General features: G+C 38.9%; 1 protein-coding gene across 4 annotated transcripts in view; it reads left to right on the top strand.

Annotated features, from left to right (window-relative positions):
• The window catches only part of LOC118705039 (24-hydroxycholesterol 7-alpha-hydroxylase), a 101,834-nt gene extending 89,726 nt beyond the window's left edge, over positions 1 to 12,108 (top strand). For all 4 annotated transcript variants that reach the window (XM_036413196.2, XM_045573318.1, XM_036413197.2 and 1 more), the window contains 2 exons: positions 8,219 to 8,306; positions 11,603 to 12,108. In XM_036413196.2, coding sequence (XP_036269089.1) covers positions 8,219 to 8,306; positions 11,603 to 11,674 — 160 coding nt within the window. In that variant the 3' untranslated portion in view covers positions 11,675 to 12,108. The remainder of the gene's footprint in view (positions 1 to 8,218; positions 8,307 to 11,602) is intronic.
• Positions 12,109 to 14,397: the final 2,289 nt, after the last annotated feature.

The following is a 14,397-nucleotide window of genomic DNA, read 5'->3' on the forward strand; positions in this document are numbered from 1 at the left end:
GCCCTATCCACTGAGCCAAACCGGTTTCGGCGAGATGATTTCTTTTGATCTTAAGTCAATACTGGTCCTTTGACACCTCTTCTTCTTCCTCTTCTTCTTTGTCTTCATCTTCGTCGTCTTCTTCCTTCTTCTTCCTTCTTCTTTCTTTCTTCTTTCTTCTTTTCCACATCTCTAGCTCATAGCTCCTACATATGGGAGCTTCACTTCCAGGAGGAGTAGCTGTAGCAATGCCATTGGAACCATCCCACTGTCACTCTGTAAAACTCCCACGAGGAGCCCGTTCTGATCTTCCCAATGACACAGAAAACGGAATCTCACATCAAGAATGGCGGAGGTTCCTCAGTTCTTTCCTCTTTGTCTTCTCATCTGCTTTCTCACCTCCTTTTCCATTTTTTCATTCTTTCCTCTTTTTCATGTGTTTTCTTCTTTTTCCTCTTCCAACTTTATCCCATTCTTCTCTTCCCATGTTATTCTGTTGGTTTCCCCCCACCCCTTATTAACATGGGCATCTACCTGCTCACTCTACCAGACTGTGGCCTGACCATCAACCAAAAGCTTGGTACCCCAGCCAGAGGGTTTCTGGTATAGCTGAGAAATTCTTCATAATCTTAGTTCTGTGAGCAAACTAAAAGCTTTGATAAACTATTCTCTTTTGACATTTTTTTCTCTCCTTTCACCTTGTCAAGATGCTCTAGATGAGTGATGCTTAAAGTGTGACACTCCCCCACAAGTAGTAGCATAACCTGTAAACTTGGAAAAATGCAAGTTCTCAGGCCTTTCCCCAGATGTACAGAATCATAAACTTAGGGCCCAGCAACCTGTATTTTAACAGGTCCTCCATGTGATTCTGATACATGCTAAAGTTTCAGAAATTCTGGTCCATATTATTTTTCCTCCTGCCACCAAATTGATTATATTTTCCTAAAAGCTTTCTTAGGGGGATGAGGTTGTGGGAAAAGTACTTTCCCTTTAACTTGAGTAGCCGTGCTCAGTGGCGGTGCCTGTGAAAGTATGTCTACATGCTCCCTTCTCTGCATTCCAGGGCAAGATCATTCTATTTTCATAAGCCGCAGCTGGTAGCAACTAGGAATATACTGCAGAGCCCTTGTTCCTGGCAACCGTGGCCGTTTTCCAGCCCATGCTGGCATGGCCCACAGTGACTCCAAGAGAAGGATTCAGTCTCGCAACCGAGACACCTAAACCTGAAGTCATCAATCTCCCCTAATCCTCGCATTCCTTCAGTCCTCTGTTCCTTTTCAATGGACCACTGTTCTCCCGGACTCAAGGGCTTTTAGAGTCACCTTGACCCCTCCCCCTTTTTGGCTTTCCATGTCCATTTCCACCTCCTACACCAGGTCTTGTGTCTTAGCATCAGGTGATATAAGATCCTTTCTCCCCTGGCTCCGTTGTCTCTTCTTTCAGTCCATCTTACTCACTATATACAGACTACATATTTAATTTTCCTTAAATTGTCATCTCTGATCACCATTCTCTTCAGACTCTGGTGCCCCTAGAATTCTGACACCACTTGTACCTTCTGAACCTCTGGGAAAGCCCTCCCCAGAGGGTCCACCCTCTGTCCCCTAACGACAGCCCATCCCTCCCGGTGCTCGTGCTATCTGTTAGGTCAGGAATGCCCTCACTCAACATGTCTGCTTATTTAAAGCCTGTCCTTCTGTCAAGGTCTAGCTCAAGTTTCACCTCCACATAAAGTCAACATTGATTACTCCAAGTTGGGAGCGCTCTCTCCAGACTCCAAACAGGCCTTTCGTTTCCACCTTTATCTGAGATAGTTACCTCTCCATCTCTCCACGTGCCTTACTAATGGTGTGAGGCTGGAGTCTGTGTTTTGTCAGACGTGGTGTTCTCAGTGCCTGCGAACGCTCCTTGAACAGTTATCTACAAGTGGGGAAAATAGGCAAGGACTAAGTGTTTAAGGAATTTTCAGCATGTTTATATTTTAATGAGCTCTATTTGTAGATGTGTAATGTTGTTCTTGTAAATGTAAAAAATAAATCTGTTATAAGTAATAGGCCTCATTATTCTCACTGTTTTGACATTAGAAGTGGTATTAGGAAAGCATTCCTGACATGAAATAGCTCAGATTGCTTTTGAAGAGCTTTTGTAAAAACACAAATATATGAACCCATTTTCTTTGGCATAAAAAACTTTTAATGCCACAGGTACATATATATGTTAGTCTCATATTATAGATATTGAACAAAATTCTATAACGTGGTAAAGGCTTGAAAACACAAATATTTTTTTGCATTGCAAAACTATTAACTTTATTTAGTGGATAATTGAGGTAATTCTACAAGAATTTTCAAATATTTGGATTGTGAGAAAATAAATTTTTAACACATATTATTTTGCTATATGTATTATTAGTTCACCTTAACAAAATGTTTATAATGTAATATTACTAATTAATAATACTGTCATAATTAATACTAAAAGAAAAATTATTAAAGCCCCCCTAATGAACAATATGAATTCTCCAAGAGCCTGAATTACAGTTTTACCCACGGAATGCAATTTTCTTTGGTGCACAGGACGGCACTCTAAACAGCTGGGCCACACCAGCTGGAGCTAAAGTGCCTCCACTCTTACAGCTCCACCCAGGCCTTAGGGGACTGAGCTCAGGGAAGTGCAGGGTCCACAGCAAACTCATGTTAGAAAAGGGCTAAAAGCAATTATAAGAAAGCAGGATTTGTTTGAATAAAGTGGAACTTATAACACTGTTTTATAATTTATAAATATACACTTAGCCTACATTTCTCTAGTGCTGCTAGGTAAACATTGAATATTGGGGAGTCACTGCTTACTCTACTGAACACAGAATTTATTGGAAAGAGTGATCTCATCTAATTTACTTCCTGAAAGGGAGCGGTGGGAACTGGTCATTTTTGTAAGTGAGAACTTGAATGTTGACTTTCACATGTTGGTACTCCTGACTCCTCTCCTCTGATAAGAGGCTCATGTCCTCCATGGGACACTTTTTTCTGGGGCTTTGGAGACATCACTCTCTTTTTGTTATTCTTTCTTTCTGGCTATTTCTTCTCACTCTCCTTTGCTCATCTTCTTCACTTTTCTGACCTCCAAATTTTGGAGTATCTCAGGGCCCTCTCCTCAGATTTTTTAATGTTTTTCCTTTTGACTCGCTCCCCATGTGATATCATTCTGCCCCGTGGCTGTAAATAATTGTCTGAATAGCAATGACTGTATTTGTAGCTCTTATGTCCTCATCCTTGAGAGAAACCCTCCTGAACACCAGGCTCATTTACCCAGCTTGGACTCAATATCTGCAGCAGATGTCTTCAGGGCACTGGTCTTAGCAAGCTCTACTTTCCAGGTCCAAAACTGAGCTTCATGTGACAACTCATTAACCTGTTCTTCCTTCAGTCCTCCCCACTGTGGAGGTAAATAGCAGCTGTATCCTTGCATTTCCCCAGTCAAAAACTGGGAGTCATCTTTGACTTTATGTCTCCATGTCTGTCACGCAAATCCACCCTACAGACTGACCATGGCTCATGACTAGTTCTACCATCCTGGTCCAAGTCACTGCTTTCTATTGTCTGGTAAATTGTAATGGCTTTCTAATCAGTCTTCTAGCTTCCATCTACATCATCTTATATTTTATTTTTAAAGTAGCAGCCAGAAGGCATCTTTTATAATTTAAGGCAAATTTACTCAGAACTATTCAATGTCTTCTCATCTCATTGAATAAAATGAAGTATTTAATGTGCCACAAGACTCTCTATGTGTCTGGGAAATTTCTCTGAGATTCCTCATTGCTCATCTACAGCAACACTTGCTTTCTCATTGTTTCTCGTTCTCCTTCCTCTGGATTTTTGTTTCTCTTAATTACTCTGCATGGAATACTGTACCCAGATATTCACATGTGGTACTCTCTTACTTGATTCCAGAGTCTGCTAACCTGTCACCTCATCAGAGGTCTTCCTTATATAAAATATGGTAGCCCACAACATGTCCAGTTCCCTTAGTGTGTCCGAAGGTTTGTTGTCCTGTTGTCAACTGAATGGTTGGCTGTCATTTCAACTCTTTCTCTTTCTCTCTTTCACATATCTCCCAAAACTGTTTATATATATATATGTGTGTGTATATATAGATATAGAAATAGATATAGATATAGATATATAGATATATGTGTGTGTATGAAATTAAATATTTAGCCCCAAATTATCCAGAATGGCCTTTCTATTATCAGTAGTGCATTATTATAAAAACATATTAGTACTTTTTCTTCATAGTACTTTTACAATTTCTGTTTTTCTTTTAATACTTTAAAAATGTTGTTCCCTTATCTTCTGGCACTCATGATTTTCGATGAGAAGTCTGTGATCATTTTTAATTCTGTTTTTCTTTATTTATTGAGTCTTTTTTCCTTTGACTGCTTTTTAGAGTTTTTCTTTATCATTTTTTTTTGTTTGTGTGTGTGTGTGTTTAGCAATATGATTGTGATTTGCTCTGGCAATGTTTTCTTTATGTTTATTTTGCTTGGGGTTCATTGATTGTCTTGGATCTGTAAATTACAGTTTTTACAAATTTGAAAATGTCTCAACTATTACTTCTTCAAATATTTTTTTTCTCCCCATCTATCTGCATCTCTAAATTACATGTATGTTAGACTACTTGATATTTGTATAGGTCACTGGTACTCTGTTCACTTCTTTTTTTCAGTCTTTTTTTTTTTGTTTGTTTGTTTTTCCATTAATTTCTAGAGAGATTGGAAAGGAAGAAGGAGGGAGAAAGAGAGAGAGAGAAACATCAACATGACAGAAACACATTGATTGGTCACCTCCCACACACACCCTCACTGGGCCGGAACCTGCAACCAAGTATGAGCCCTTGGCTGGGAATCAAAACCAAAACCCTAACCACTGAACCAAGCTGGCCCATCTCTTTTTTCAGACCTTTTAATCTAAATACTTAATTTTGAATATTTCCCATTGTTATGATAATTTCTCTTGCAGTGTCTTATCTTCTATTAAATCCATCCAGCATATTTTCATTGAAGATATTATATTTTCTATTGCTAAGAGTTCAATTTAGATTTTCTTTTTAGATTTTCCATTTCTCTCTTCATCCTGCTTCTACCTTTTGAACATGTGAAGTAGTTTTCATTGGTCTTTCCAATATTTATCATTTCTGCATCTGCTTCTTTTTAATGATTTTTCTCTTGCTTATATGTCACATTTTCCTGTTTCTTCCAGGCCTGGTAATTTTTGAATAAGTGCAGAACATAAATTTGAAGTGTCATGGATACTAGATTTTATTGTATTTCTTTAGTTTTAGGCTTTATTGTTCTTAGGCTTTAAGGTAAATTCAGAGTGGCATTCAATTTAAAGTAATATAATTGAACTACTAAGGAAATGCCTTTTAAGGACTCTACCCAATGGCCTATGTGTTATAAGATCTTCCCACTCTAGCTTGTGGGAATGCACTCTTTCATGACTTGTGTGACCTCTGGGCATTATTCAGCTTATTGCTCTTTGACTTCCTTTTTCATCTTCCTTCTCTAGCCTCAGTAGTGTTTTCTCACACGTGCAGAGATCACTTCTTAGCCGTATGAGCCCACTGGGTAGCTCTCTGGCGCACTCTTGCTCCCTTTGTGAAACTTTGTCCTTTCTGATGTTCATTCCTGAAAATTCTAGTTTCTTTCACTTTCCTGAACTTTGATCCTCTGTCTTCTTAATGTAGTGAGACTGCCAGGTCTGTGGGAGGCTTTCTCCTCCTTATAGTGTGGCCTGGAAACTACCATGGGCAATAAGCGGAGTCAGTCACAGGGCTCACCTCTTTTCTTCCTTTCTTTTGGGAAGTTTTCATTTTACATTGTGAATCTTGCCCAGTGTTTGAGTGTAGGATAACTGACTCCTGATACTTCATCATGGGCACAAGTGGACGTTATAATTGGTAAGAAATTTGACAAAAATTTAGTTGTAAGAAATTCTGAACCTGTACACAAATTAGCGAAATTGCTTTTTCTTGGAACTGCTGCTGAATTTTAATTTGAATCAGTAAAGATGGGGTATATTATGTTTCAAAGACACTGATACTCTGTTGGAATAAATTACTTTTAGCATTTACAAGTAAATAGGGTTAAATGTGCATCATAAATATTCATGAAGAATGGATGTGGTATCCAAGTGGGTTATAACAACACTTGAGTGATCCAGATTTCATTTGAAATAAAATATGGGCAAGATGTTTCAAGAATACCAATGGGAAACAAATCTAATTGCCTGATAGGAATATCAGATCATTCATACTCATTCATTCACTCATTCAATCAACAAACATTGAGGATTCAACAACAAATAAGACATAGTTTCTGTTTTTTGTGAAGATTGTAGTCTATAAGAGGAAATACATACAAAAGATTAACTGCAATATGGTGGGATATAGTATGATTGTAGGATAAAGACGTTAGTTGATGGATGTGTCATATTCCACAGAAACACAGAGAAGGTTGAAAAGGACAGGAAATTGAATCTGCTTTGTAAAAGGCATCACCTTCCATCACCTATTCATTTATTCAGTAAACATTATTGGGCACCAGTAGTATGCTATGCACTGTGTGAAGGCCCAGCAATGTAATTCTTCCTCCAGGAGACAAATAACTAGTAGTTGCAATTTAGTGCCATAGATGTTCTGACTGAGATGTGCATAGCAAGCCACAGAAGTAGAGAGGAAGGGCACCTCAGCCCAGAGGCAAGTGATCAGGGACTGCCTCCCAAGGATATTGAGCCTTAGACAGGAAAAGAGCTTGCAAAAGAGAGCATCACCATTCAGGGACCATCATGTATACAGTGTAGCAAGAATGTAGGTTTCAAAGAGAAACTATTAGGAAACAGCAGACTTTTGAGAACTGGTTGTGTTCTCCTATAGCATTTGGAGGAAAATAGGAAGCATCTCTCTTTCTCTCTCATGCCGTGTGTGTGTGTGTGTGTGTGTGTGTGTGTGTGTGTGTGTGTGTAGAATGATAGATTTAAGATTTAGAAAGTTCACTCCAGTGCTAGAGTGTAGCGAAGTGAAACTGAAAGCAGAGAGACCAATCTGGAAGCTAAACTGGTTCAGTAATTATCTGATTCATGAAATAAATGAAGTACCACACTGAAGGAGAAGTGGAGGTACTGGAGACAAAGGGAGAAGAGAGGGACTGGGGAATTATTTAGAAGATACAGAAAATGGTCTCAGTGCCTAATTGTATATATATGGAGGGTGATGGAGAGGATGGAATCGATGATGACTTCCAGTTTTCCAACCTCTTGGGCTAATTGTATTCATTAAGGGCTATGACCTCTAAAAGGGTTTGAATATCCTTTGGAGAATTCAAGACAACCCACTGGAGTAAAAGAAAAATAAATGGAATTCCATTTCCATTGTACTGTTTGTTTGTTTCTATTTGTATGTGTCTTACAAAGTAGATGGTAAACTAATACAGTAGTATTTGTACATAATTTTGGGGGAACTTGAGGTGCCTATAGAACATTTAGGCAATAAATTTCAGTGGGTAATAAGGGTCTAGATCGACAAGACTGTCCAATAGAATTTTCTGTGATCATGAAAATGTTCTAAATGTGTACTGTCCAGTATAGTATCCAATAGCCTCTTATGGCTATTGATCCCTTGAAATATGGCTAGTGCACTGAGGAACTGAATTTTTTTTGTTTATTTAAATTTAAATAGCCACATGTGGCTAACGGTTATATTAATAATATTGGAAAGCACAGATCTAAGCTTAGAAAGAGAACCAGGCTTTCATTTATTAAGAGCTTGTATTGGCTAAGCTTGTTACATACATTTTTAAACAATTTCATCATCCCAACTACCTTACTGAGTAGACAGTTTTATACAGGCACATCTCAGGGATATTGTGAGTTCAGTGCCAGACCTCCCCAGTAATGTGAATCATAATCTTTTTTTTTTTCTTTTTCTTTTTCTGGTGGAGATCTTGCCTTCAATTGGTAAAACCATAACATCTGTGAAATGCAGTAAAGTGGAGCACAATAAAATGAGGCATCCTGTGAAAGCAAAGACTAAGGTCTTCCTTTATACTTTCAATAGTAAAAACTTATATTGCAAAGAAGAGCATATTTGCTCTGAAATATGTGTACTTTCTAGATATTCTCTTTGGTAGAGGATACTAATGCACTTTTCATAACCAAGTAACAATTTTATATTTTTCTTGCAGATGGTTTGCTATGTTAGAGATTGAAATGTGTATTATTTTATTATTTTATTATTATGACTGCAGTCTTCTGGACCCATTGCCAAAACAGGTGAGTATTTTCAGAATTTTGAATAGTATGACTTTTAAATTTTGATATGAACTTTCACCCCTGGGTTTTATTTTTGTTTATCTTTTTAAAAAATTCTATTGTTGAAAGTATTACAGATGTCCTCATTTTTCCCCCATTGAGCCCTTCTAGCCCAGACCTTCACCACACTATTGTCTGTGTCCATGGATTATGCAAATATATGCATACAAATTCTTTCGTTAATCTTTTCCTCCCCATCTACTTACCTTCCCTATGAGATTTATCAGTCTGGTCCATGCTTCTATGTCTCTGGATCTGTTTTGTTCATCAATTTATTTTGTCATCTTGGTTTTAATTAGTAGAGATGAGCTACTCATTCCCTCTCTTAACAGTGTCTAACATTGAACTAGACTAAGAAGGAAGATACTCCCTTCATTCCACATCTAATCTACCTGCTCCATCATCACAAGACCAGGACCCTTTAGCAGTATTTCTACCACTTAGTATTGGGACCTCTTCAATGAGTATACCAAAGTTAATCTCTTTTCCAGGGTTAGATAAACATGGCCTTGATATTGGGCTTGTTTCCCTAGAAAGATATGGCTGTGGGTCCAAAATGAACCATCAGCTACAATATTGTTGTAGCCCTTGATCCATTTGAAAAGAATGGCATGGAAGAAAACTAATCCAGTGTAAAAACAGTGGACAAAAGTGAAAAGGCCTTGACCTTTCCAGCCTCTGACCTTTGAATGTTCCCATCATTTTCTATAGTTCTGTTTCCTAGACCAATAGCTCTCAAACTGGTGGGAGCATCAGAATCACCTGGGGGCTTTGTTAGAACACAGAATACTGGCCCCACCCTTAGACTTTCTGGTCTGTTGTATCTGGGGAGAAGTCCAAGAATTTGCATATGTAACGAGTCCTAATCCTGCTGATGATGATGCTCTGGATTCCACACTTTGAGGACCATTGTCCAAGGGGAAATGCAATTTAATTCCAAATTTTTGGAAGTCATTTTGAAAATTCTGGATAAAAGGTGCTATTTAAACTAAAAGTGAAATTAAAAAACTAAGCATTGCACTCATAGGGCTATTCACATAGCATCTTGTGTTTTGGTTTAAGCTTGATATAATGAGGCTAATCTATGGAAGGATAAATAAAACCCTTGGGTGACATTTCAATAGAAATTATGTAAGTGCATACGTGACACAGACAATATTGTATTACTCACAAAAGTGCACCTTTCAGCACTTTCCCCTAATTTCTTTTGTGCTTCTATTTTGAGAACAAGTAACTATCAGTCATGAGGAGCTTTTAGAATCCTCCAAGGAAACAGGAGTCAAATACTCTTCACACAGATTCTCAGCTGAAGACAGGGTTGTTTGTTTGTTTGTTTGTTTTAGCAAAATGAAGATCAGGGCCAGGCTTTACAGGCATCAAATCCTGGTCCCTGGCCCCTGGTCCCCAAGTTAGATGTCAAATTTTTACCGGGGATGTCAACTATTTCCCCAGCAGCAAGACACAGAAGCTCCTTTTTAGATCAAAACGATAGCCTTTGTCAGAGACACATTACCCCAATCAGTCATTGTGACCAGATCCTCAGGCAAGATATTCCCAGCACTTCCCTCCTAGCTAAAAATTCTGTTACTAGTTGTACTTATTATATTATTTTACATACATCCTAGTTCTGTGTGATACGACTAAGAACTTTTTTTTAAAGACGTGCTATCTCAGTTTGTCAAAAGTACAGGGCTAAGTAAATTCTCATGATCTCAAAGGGCATTCTATTTCATAAATTCTTATTCTAGAAAGAGAAAGATCAATGGAAATTATGTAATTATTGGGCCTGTGTAACTAAGTTGTAAAATGAGGTGATCAAAAACCGTACGAAATGACCTTCAAATGTCCATGTTCTTGTAGGATATGGGAGGGGACGGTTGCCAGGGCATGTTCTGAACATTTTGTAACATGCAGAGAGACTACCGGATTTGAAAAGGAATATGCTTGTCATAATAGCAAAAATCAAATGCTAGAAACCCCAATTTAATTTTGCAACAGCCCATTGTTTTATTTTACTTCAGAAGATCTTAAGAAATTCATTGAATTTCCATTTTCTCCCATTAAAAACCAAACAATAAGGAAACACAAAGTTCTCCAGAGTCCATGGTTGGATAGCAAAAGCAAGCACATTTGTATTAACACAGTGGGGTTGGTTTTGTTTGCTCGGTTGATTTTTATTCTCTTATACATTTGGGCAGAGTAGGTGGCATAAAACCTCTGGATTCCCATTCTAGAAAAACCCACTCCTCTTCATACACCCAGAATTGTGGCTGCAATTCCACAGGATCCACAGAAACCCTGCACTCATCCTACCAACTCCTCTGAGAGGCTCCTGGCTAAGGAGCCCATTCCCGGCCATGTTGCACTCACACTTGATGGTAGACTGATGACTTAAATTGGATCCATCTCCTCCTTCCTCACTTCTCATCTCCCCCTCAACCCTCACGGTTGGCAGAATAGATAGCTTTTCTTTTTCAAGCTCCCAAGCCTCAGCAACCGCTGTATTATTTGCAATAAACTGCCCACCTTTCATCTCCATTCACATTTATTCCTTGTTCATAACTAGAGAGAAAGAAATCAGAACATTTGGAACCCACAAAATATCCTTCTGGAAGTTAGGACCTTGGGTATACTGTAATAGTGATTCATTCATACCACCAACACCTCATTTGCTTTTTATTTTATTTTTAAGATTTTATACTAATTTTTAGAGGGAAAGGAAGGAAGAAAGAAAGAGAGAGGAACATCAGTAGGAGAATGAAATATGGATCCACTGCCTCCTGCACACTCCCTACCGAAATCCGGGCATGTGCCCTGACCAGGAATCGACATGGCAACCTTTAGTTGCACAGGGTGACACCCAACCAACGAGTTATACCTGCTCAGTTGGTTAGATGTCATCCTTGCTTTTTAAACTTCTATTACATGGCATAGAGGTCTCACCCAGAGATTGTAAATAAGGTGTCCCAGTTAGGGGACAGAAATGTAGAGTCTTGTTTGTGGTATCCTGTGTAGCCAGACAAAGTGAAGGGTGGGTAGCTGATGAGGGTGGCCATTAGAAGAAGGGATTGCTTTCTTTTCTGTCCCTTGAATGGGAGGCTCAAATTGATAAGACTCATCACATAAACACTTTCAATCTTCTAAATGTAAATTCTGTATCTTTTAGGGATAATTATAACGGAATAAACTGTCGTTCTAAAACTGTTGGTTTTGTCTATCTCTTGATGTCCACATTTCTTCTGCATTTCTGCTCTTAGAGTTCCCTCCATTTGGTGGGTGTTCAGCAGCCAGAAGGACAATGCCGAATTGAATATAGACAGAGAAAGTGACATCTTCTGGAGTCACGGAGGACCGGGCCTTCTGGAGGGTGACTGCCCTCACCCACGGGCCTGGCAGCACCGAGACCTGAGCTCAACTAAAACGTGCTGCTGAGCCTTTGCTTTAGTATTTAGTTCAAGAAAAATGTCCAAATGGTGCCTGTGTTTGCGACCTCAAGAGTAGACCAAGAATCTGACATCACTCACTGATATGAAAACCTGAATATGTGATTTACAGAAAATGTTTAAATGATCAAGAAGAAGCGGCATTTCTTAAGAAGTTGGAATTTGGTTTATGTAAAACTATATTAGGACCTCAAATAATAATAATGCCATTTGAATGAAAATCTGAATACATTAATTCACCATGAAGGCAACATACTTAAATTTCTGTGTTGAGAAAGGCTAGCATAAAAAAACATTAAATAATGATTTCTGGAAATGTGTATTTTTATTTTTATTTTTTACATATATTTTTATTGATTTTTTACAGAAAGGAAGGGAGAGGGAGAGAGAATTAGAAACATTGATGAGAGAGAAAATAGATTAGCTGCCTCCTGCACGCCCCCTACTGGGGATGTGCCCGCAACCAAGGTACATGCCCTGACCAGAATGGAACCTGGGACCCTTCAGTCCGTAGGCCGACACTCTTTCCACTGAACCAAACTGATTAGGGCTATTTTTTCTTAATATGATTCTTAACTAGCAACTGGAATTATCAAGCTCTATCACTATAATTCTTTATTGTGAACATGGCTGATGCTAAAAGTATGAATAGCCCAGCCAGTGTGGCTCAGTTTAGCATCATCCCGTGAACCAGGAGGATCACTGGTTCAATTCCCTATTAGGGCACATGCCTGAGTTGCAGGCTTGATCCTTGATAGGGGTGTATAGGAAGCAACTGATCAATGTTTCTCTTTCATCAATGTTTCTATCTCTCTCTTCTCTTCTCTCTAAAGTCAATAAAAACATATTGTTTAAAAAGTAAAAATAAAATGAAGATCTTCCCAATCTTCACAGGTTTCTAAGACCTGTGAAGATTGGGATCAAGTCTTAACACTCATTTCTACACTCAACTACATCTGGGACAGCATCTTCCCTAAAAGACATATTTAATAAATGTGTGTAGATTGATATATTCATTTGTATGTATTTCAATTAAGGTGAAAGCACTCTTGACTCAATGTGTCTGTAATCACAGTTTAAGATACTATTTTTGCTAATGTATAGAAACACAAACATAATGATGTGTCAAGGCAGATAACAACATTTAGCTCCATTATTGAGACTTATGCCTGAAATGTTCTCTGTGAAATCCAGAAAAGAAATTCTGTCATGTTCAGGAGAAAATATGGCAATAATAACAGAGTGGTCAGTGATGTCATGATTTGTCCTTTAGTATTAAATAAAAAGCTGCTTTCCTTCTTTACTTCACAGTAAGTAAGCTTTGTAGTGCATGCTGTCCTCTGAATTATTTGCTCCCTGAGCTAGAATTATCTCATGGCAATCAAATGATAATGATTGCTTAGTCAGCTGTTTCCTACCAACGAGCAGATGATTCCCTAGCAGAAAACTAAGTAGTTGGAGTATATTAACTCTTCCAGACTAATACAGTGATTTTAAAGCTTAGGCAGCAGCTTGTAAATCAGCTTTGCAGGCTCAGGGGTCTGGAGACCGAAGGGACTGAGGAAATGTAGAAGTCCCCAGCAGGTCTGAGAGTTGCAGACTAATCTGGCAAATTCCTCTAAAGACGCCAGGTGTGTTCTCAGGGAAGGCTCACAGTGAAATGCTGCATTTGCAGATGATGCACACTTCAGCTGAATTTGCAACCACTCAGGGCTAGTGTCTAGTTCATCATTGCTCGATCAGGATGAATGTTAGCTGTCAAGTTTATTCAGGTTAAAAAAACGAAAGCGCCACGATTTAATTCTGCAGTTCTGTCAGTAAATGCATAAACTCTTGTTTCTGCTACCAAATAAAAAGGAAGTTAAAATCTGTGTCCATTTTTTTCCTTGGAACAAGGGAAAGGAGAGTTGATGTGTGTGTGTGTGTGTGTGTTGTTTTGTTTTTTAATCACATGCCACACTGGCTATCTCCACAGGAATGTTCTACATGTAGGTGGTCTCACATTGTGTTAAAATATGATCAAAACCACATTCAGAATTCCATTCTCTTCACCTAACCAGCTCTGCAGTCACCCAGCACATACCTGCACTAGAACTTGTCATTCCACCCATAACTGTTTGTCCTCTGAGGCTTTAAAGATGGACCATCTATCTCTGGCCAGAGCCTTCTACCTGCCTAGCTTTCTCATTTATTCCCACAACACTTATTTTTCAGCGTCACAGGGAGCCTAGTTCCCCAGCTGACTATATTTATTAGCTTTTTTCTACCTCTATGTCCTCCTCCACCTGATGCTCCTTAGGTTGCCGCCATCCTCAAGACCTAAGTACCTCCCAAAGGCCCCTCCCCTAATGCCATCAACTTTGGGGATTAGTATTTAACATGAATTGGTGGGGTCAAGGACACAGACATTCAGACCATAGTGGGAAGTAACCCTGAACAGTGGTTTTCCTTTCTAGAAGAGTTCTAGCTATGTATTTGGCTCCAGTGGAGGACGCTGGACAGCACTCACAATTGAGGTGCAAGTGAACACTGCGCACGGGGGGCTCAGACTTGGTGAAGCAGCCTGGAGCCCACAGATAGGAGTGGACCAGGACACCTGGCTTTCTTTA

This window comes from Pipistrellus kuhlii, unplaced genomic scaffold (genome assembly GCF_014108245.1).
Source record: "Pipistrellus kuhlii isolate mPipKuh1 unplaced genomic scaffold, mPipKuh1.p scaffold_m20_p_5, whole genome shotgun sequence".
Taxonomy (NCBI): Eukaryota; Metazoa; Chordata; class Mammalia; order Chiroptera; family Vespertilionidae; genus Pipistrellus; species Pipistrellus kuhlii.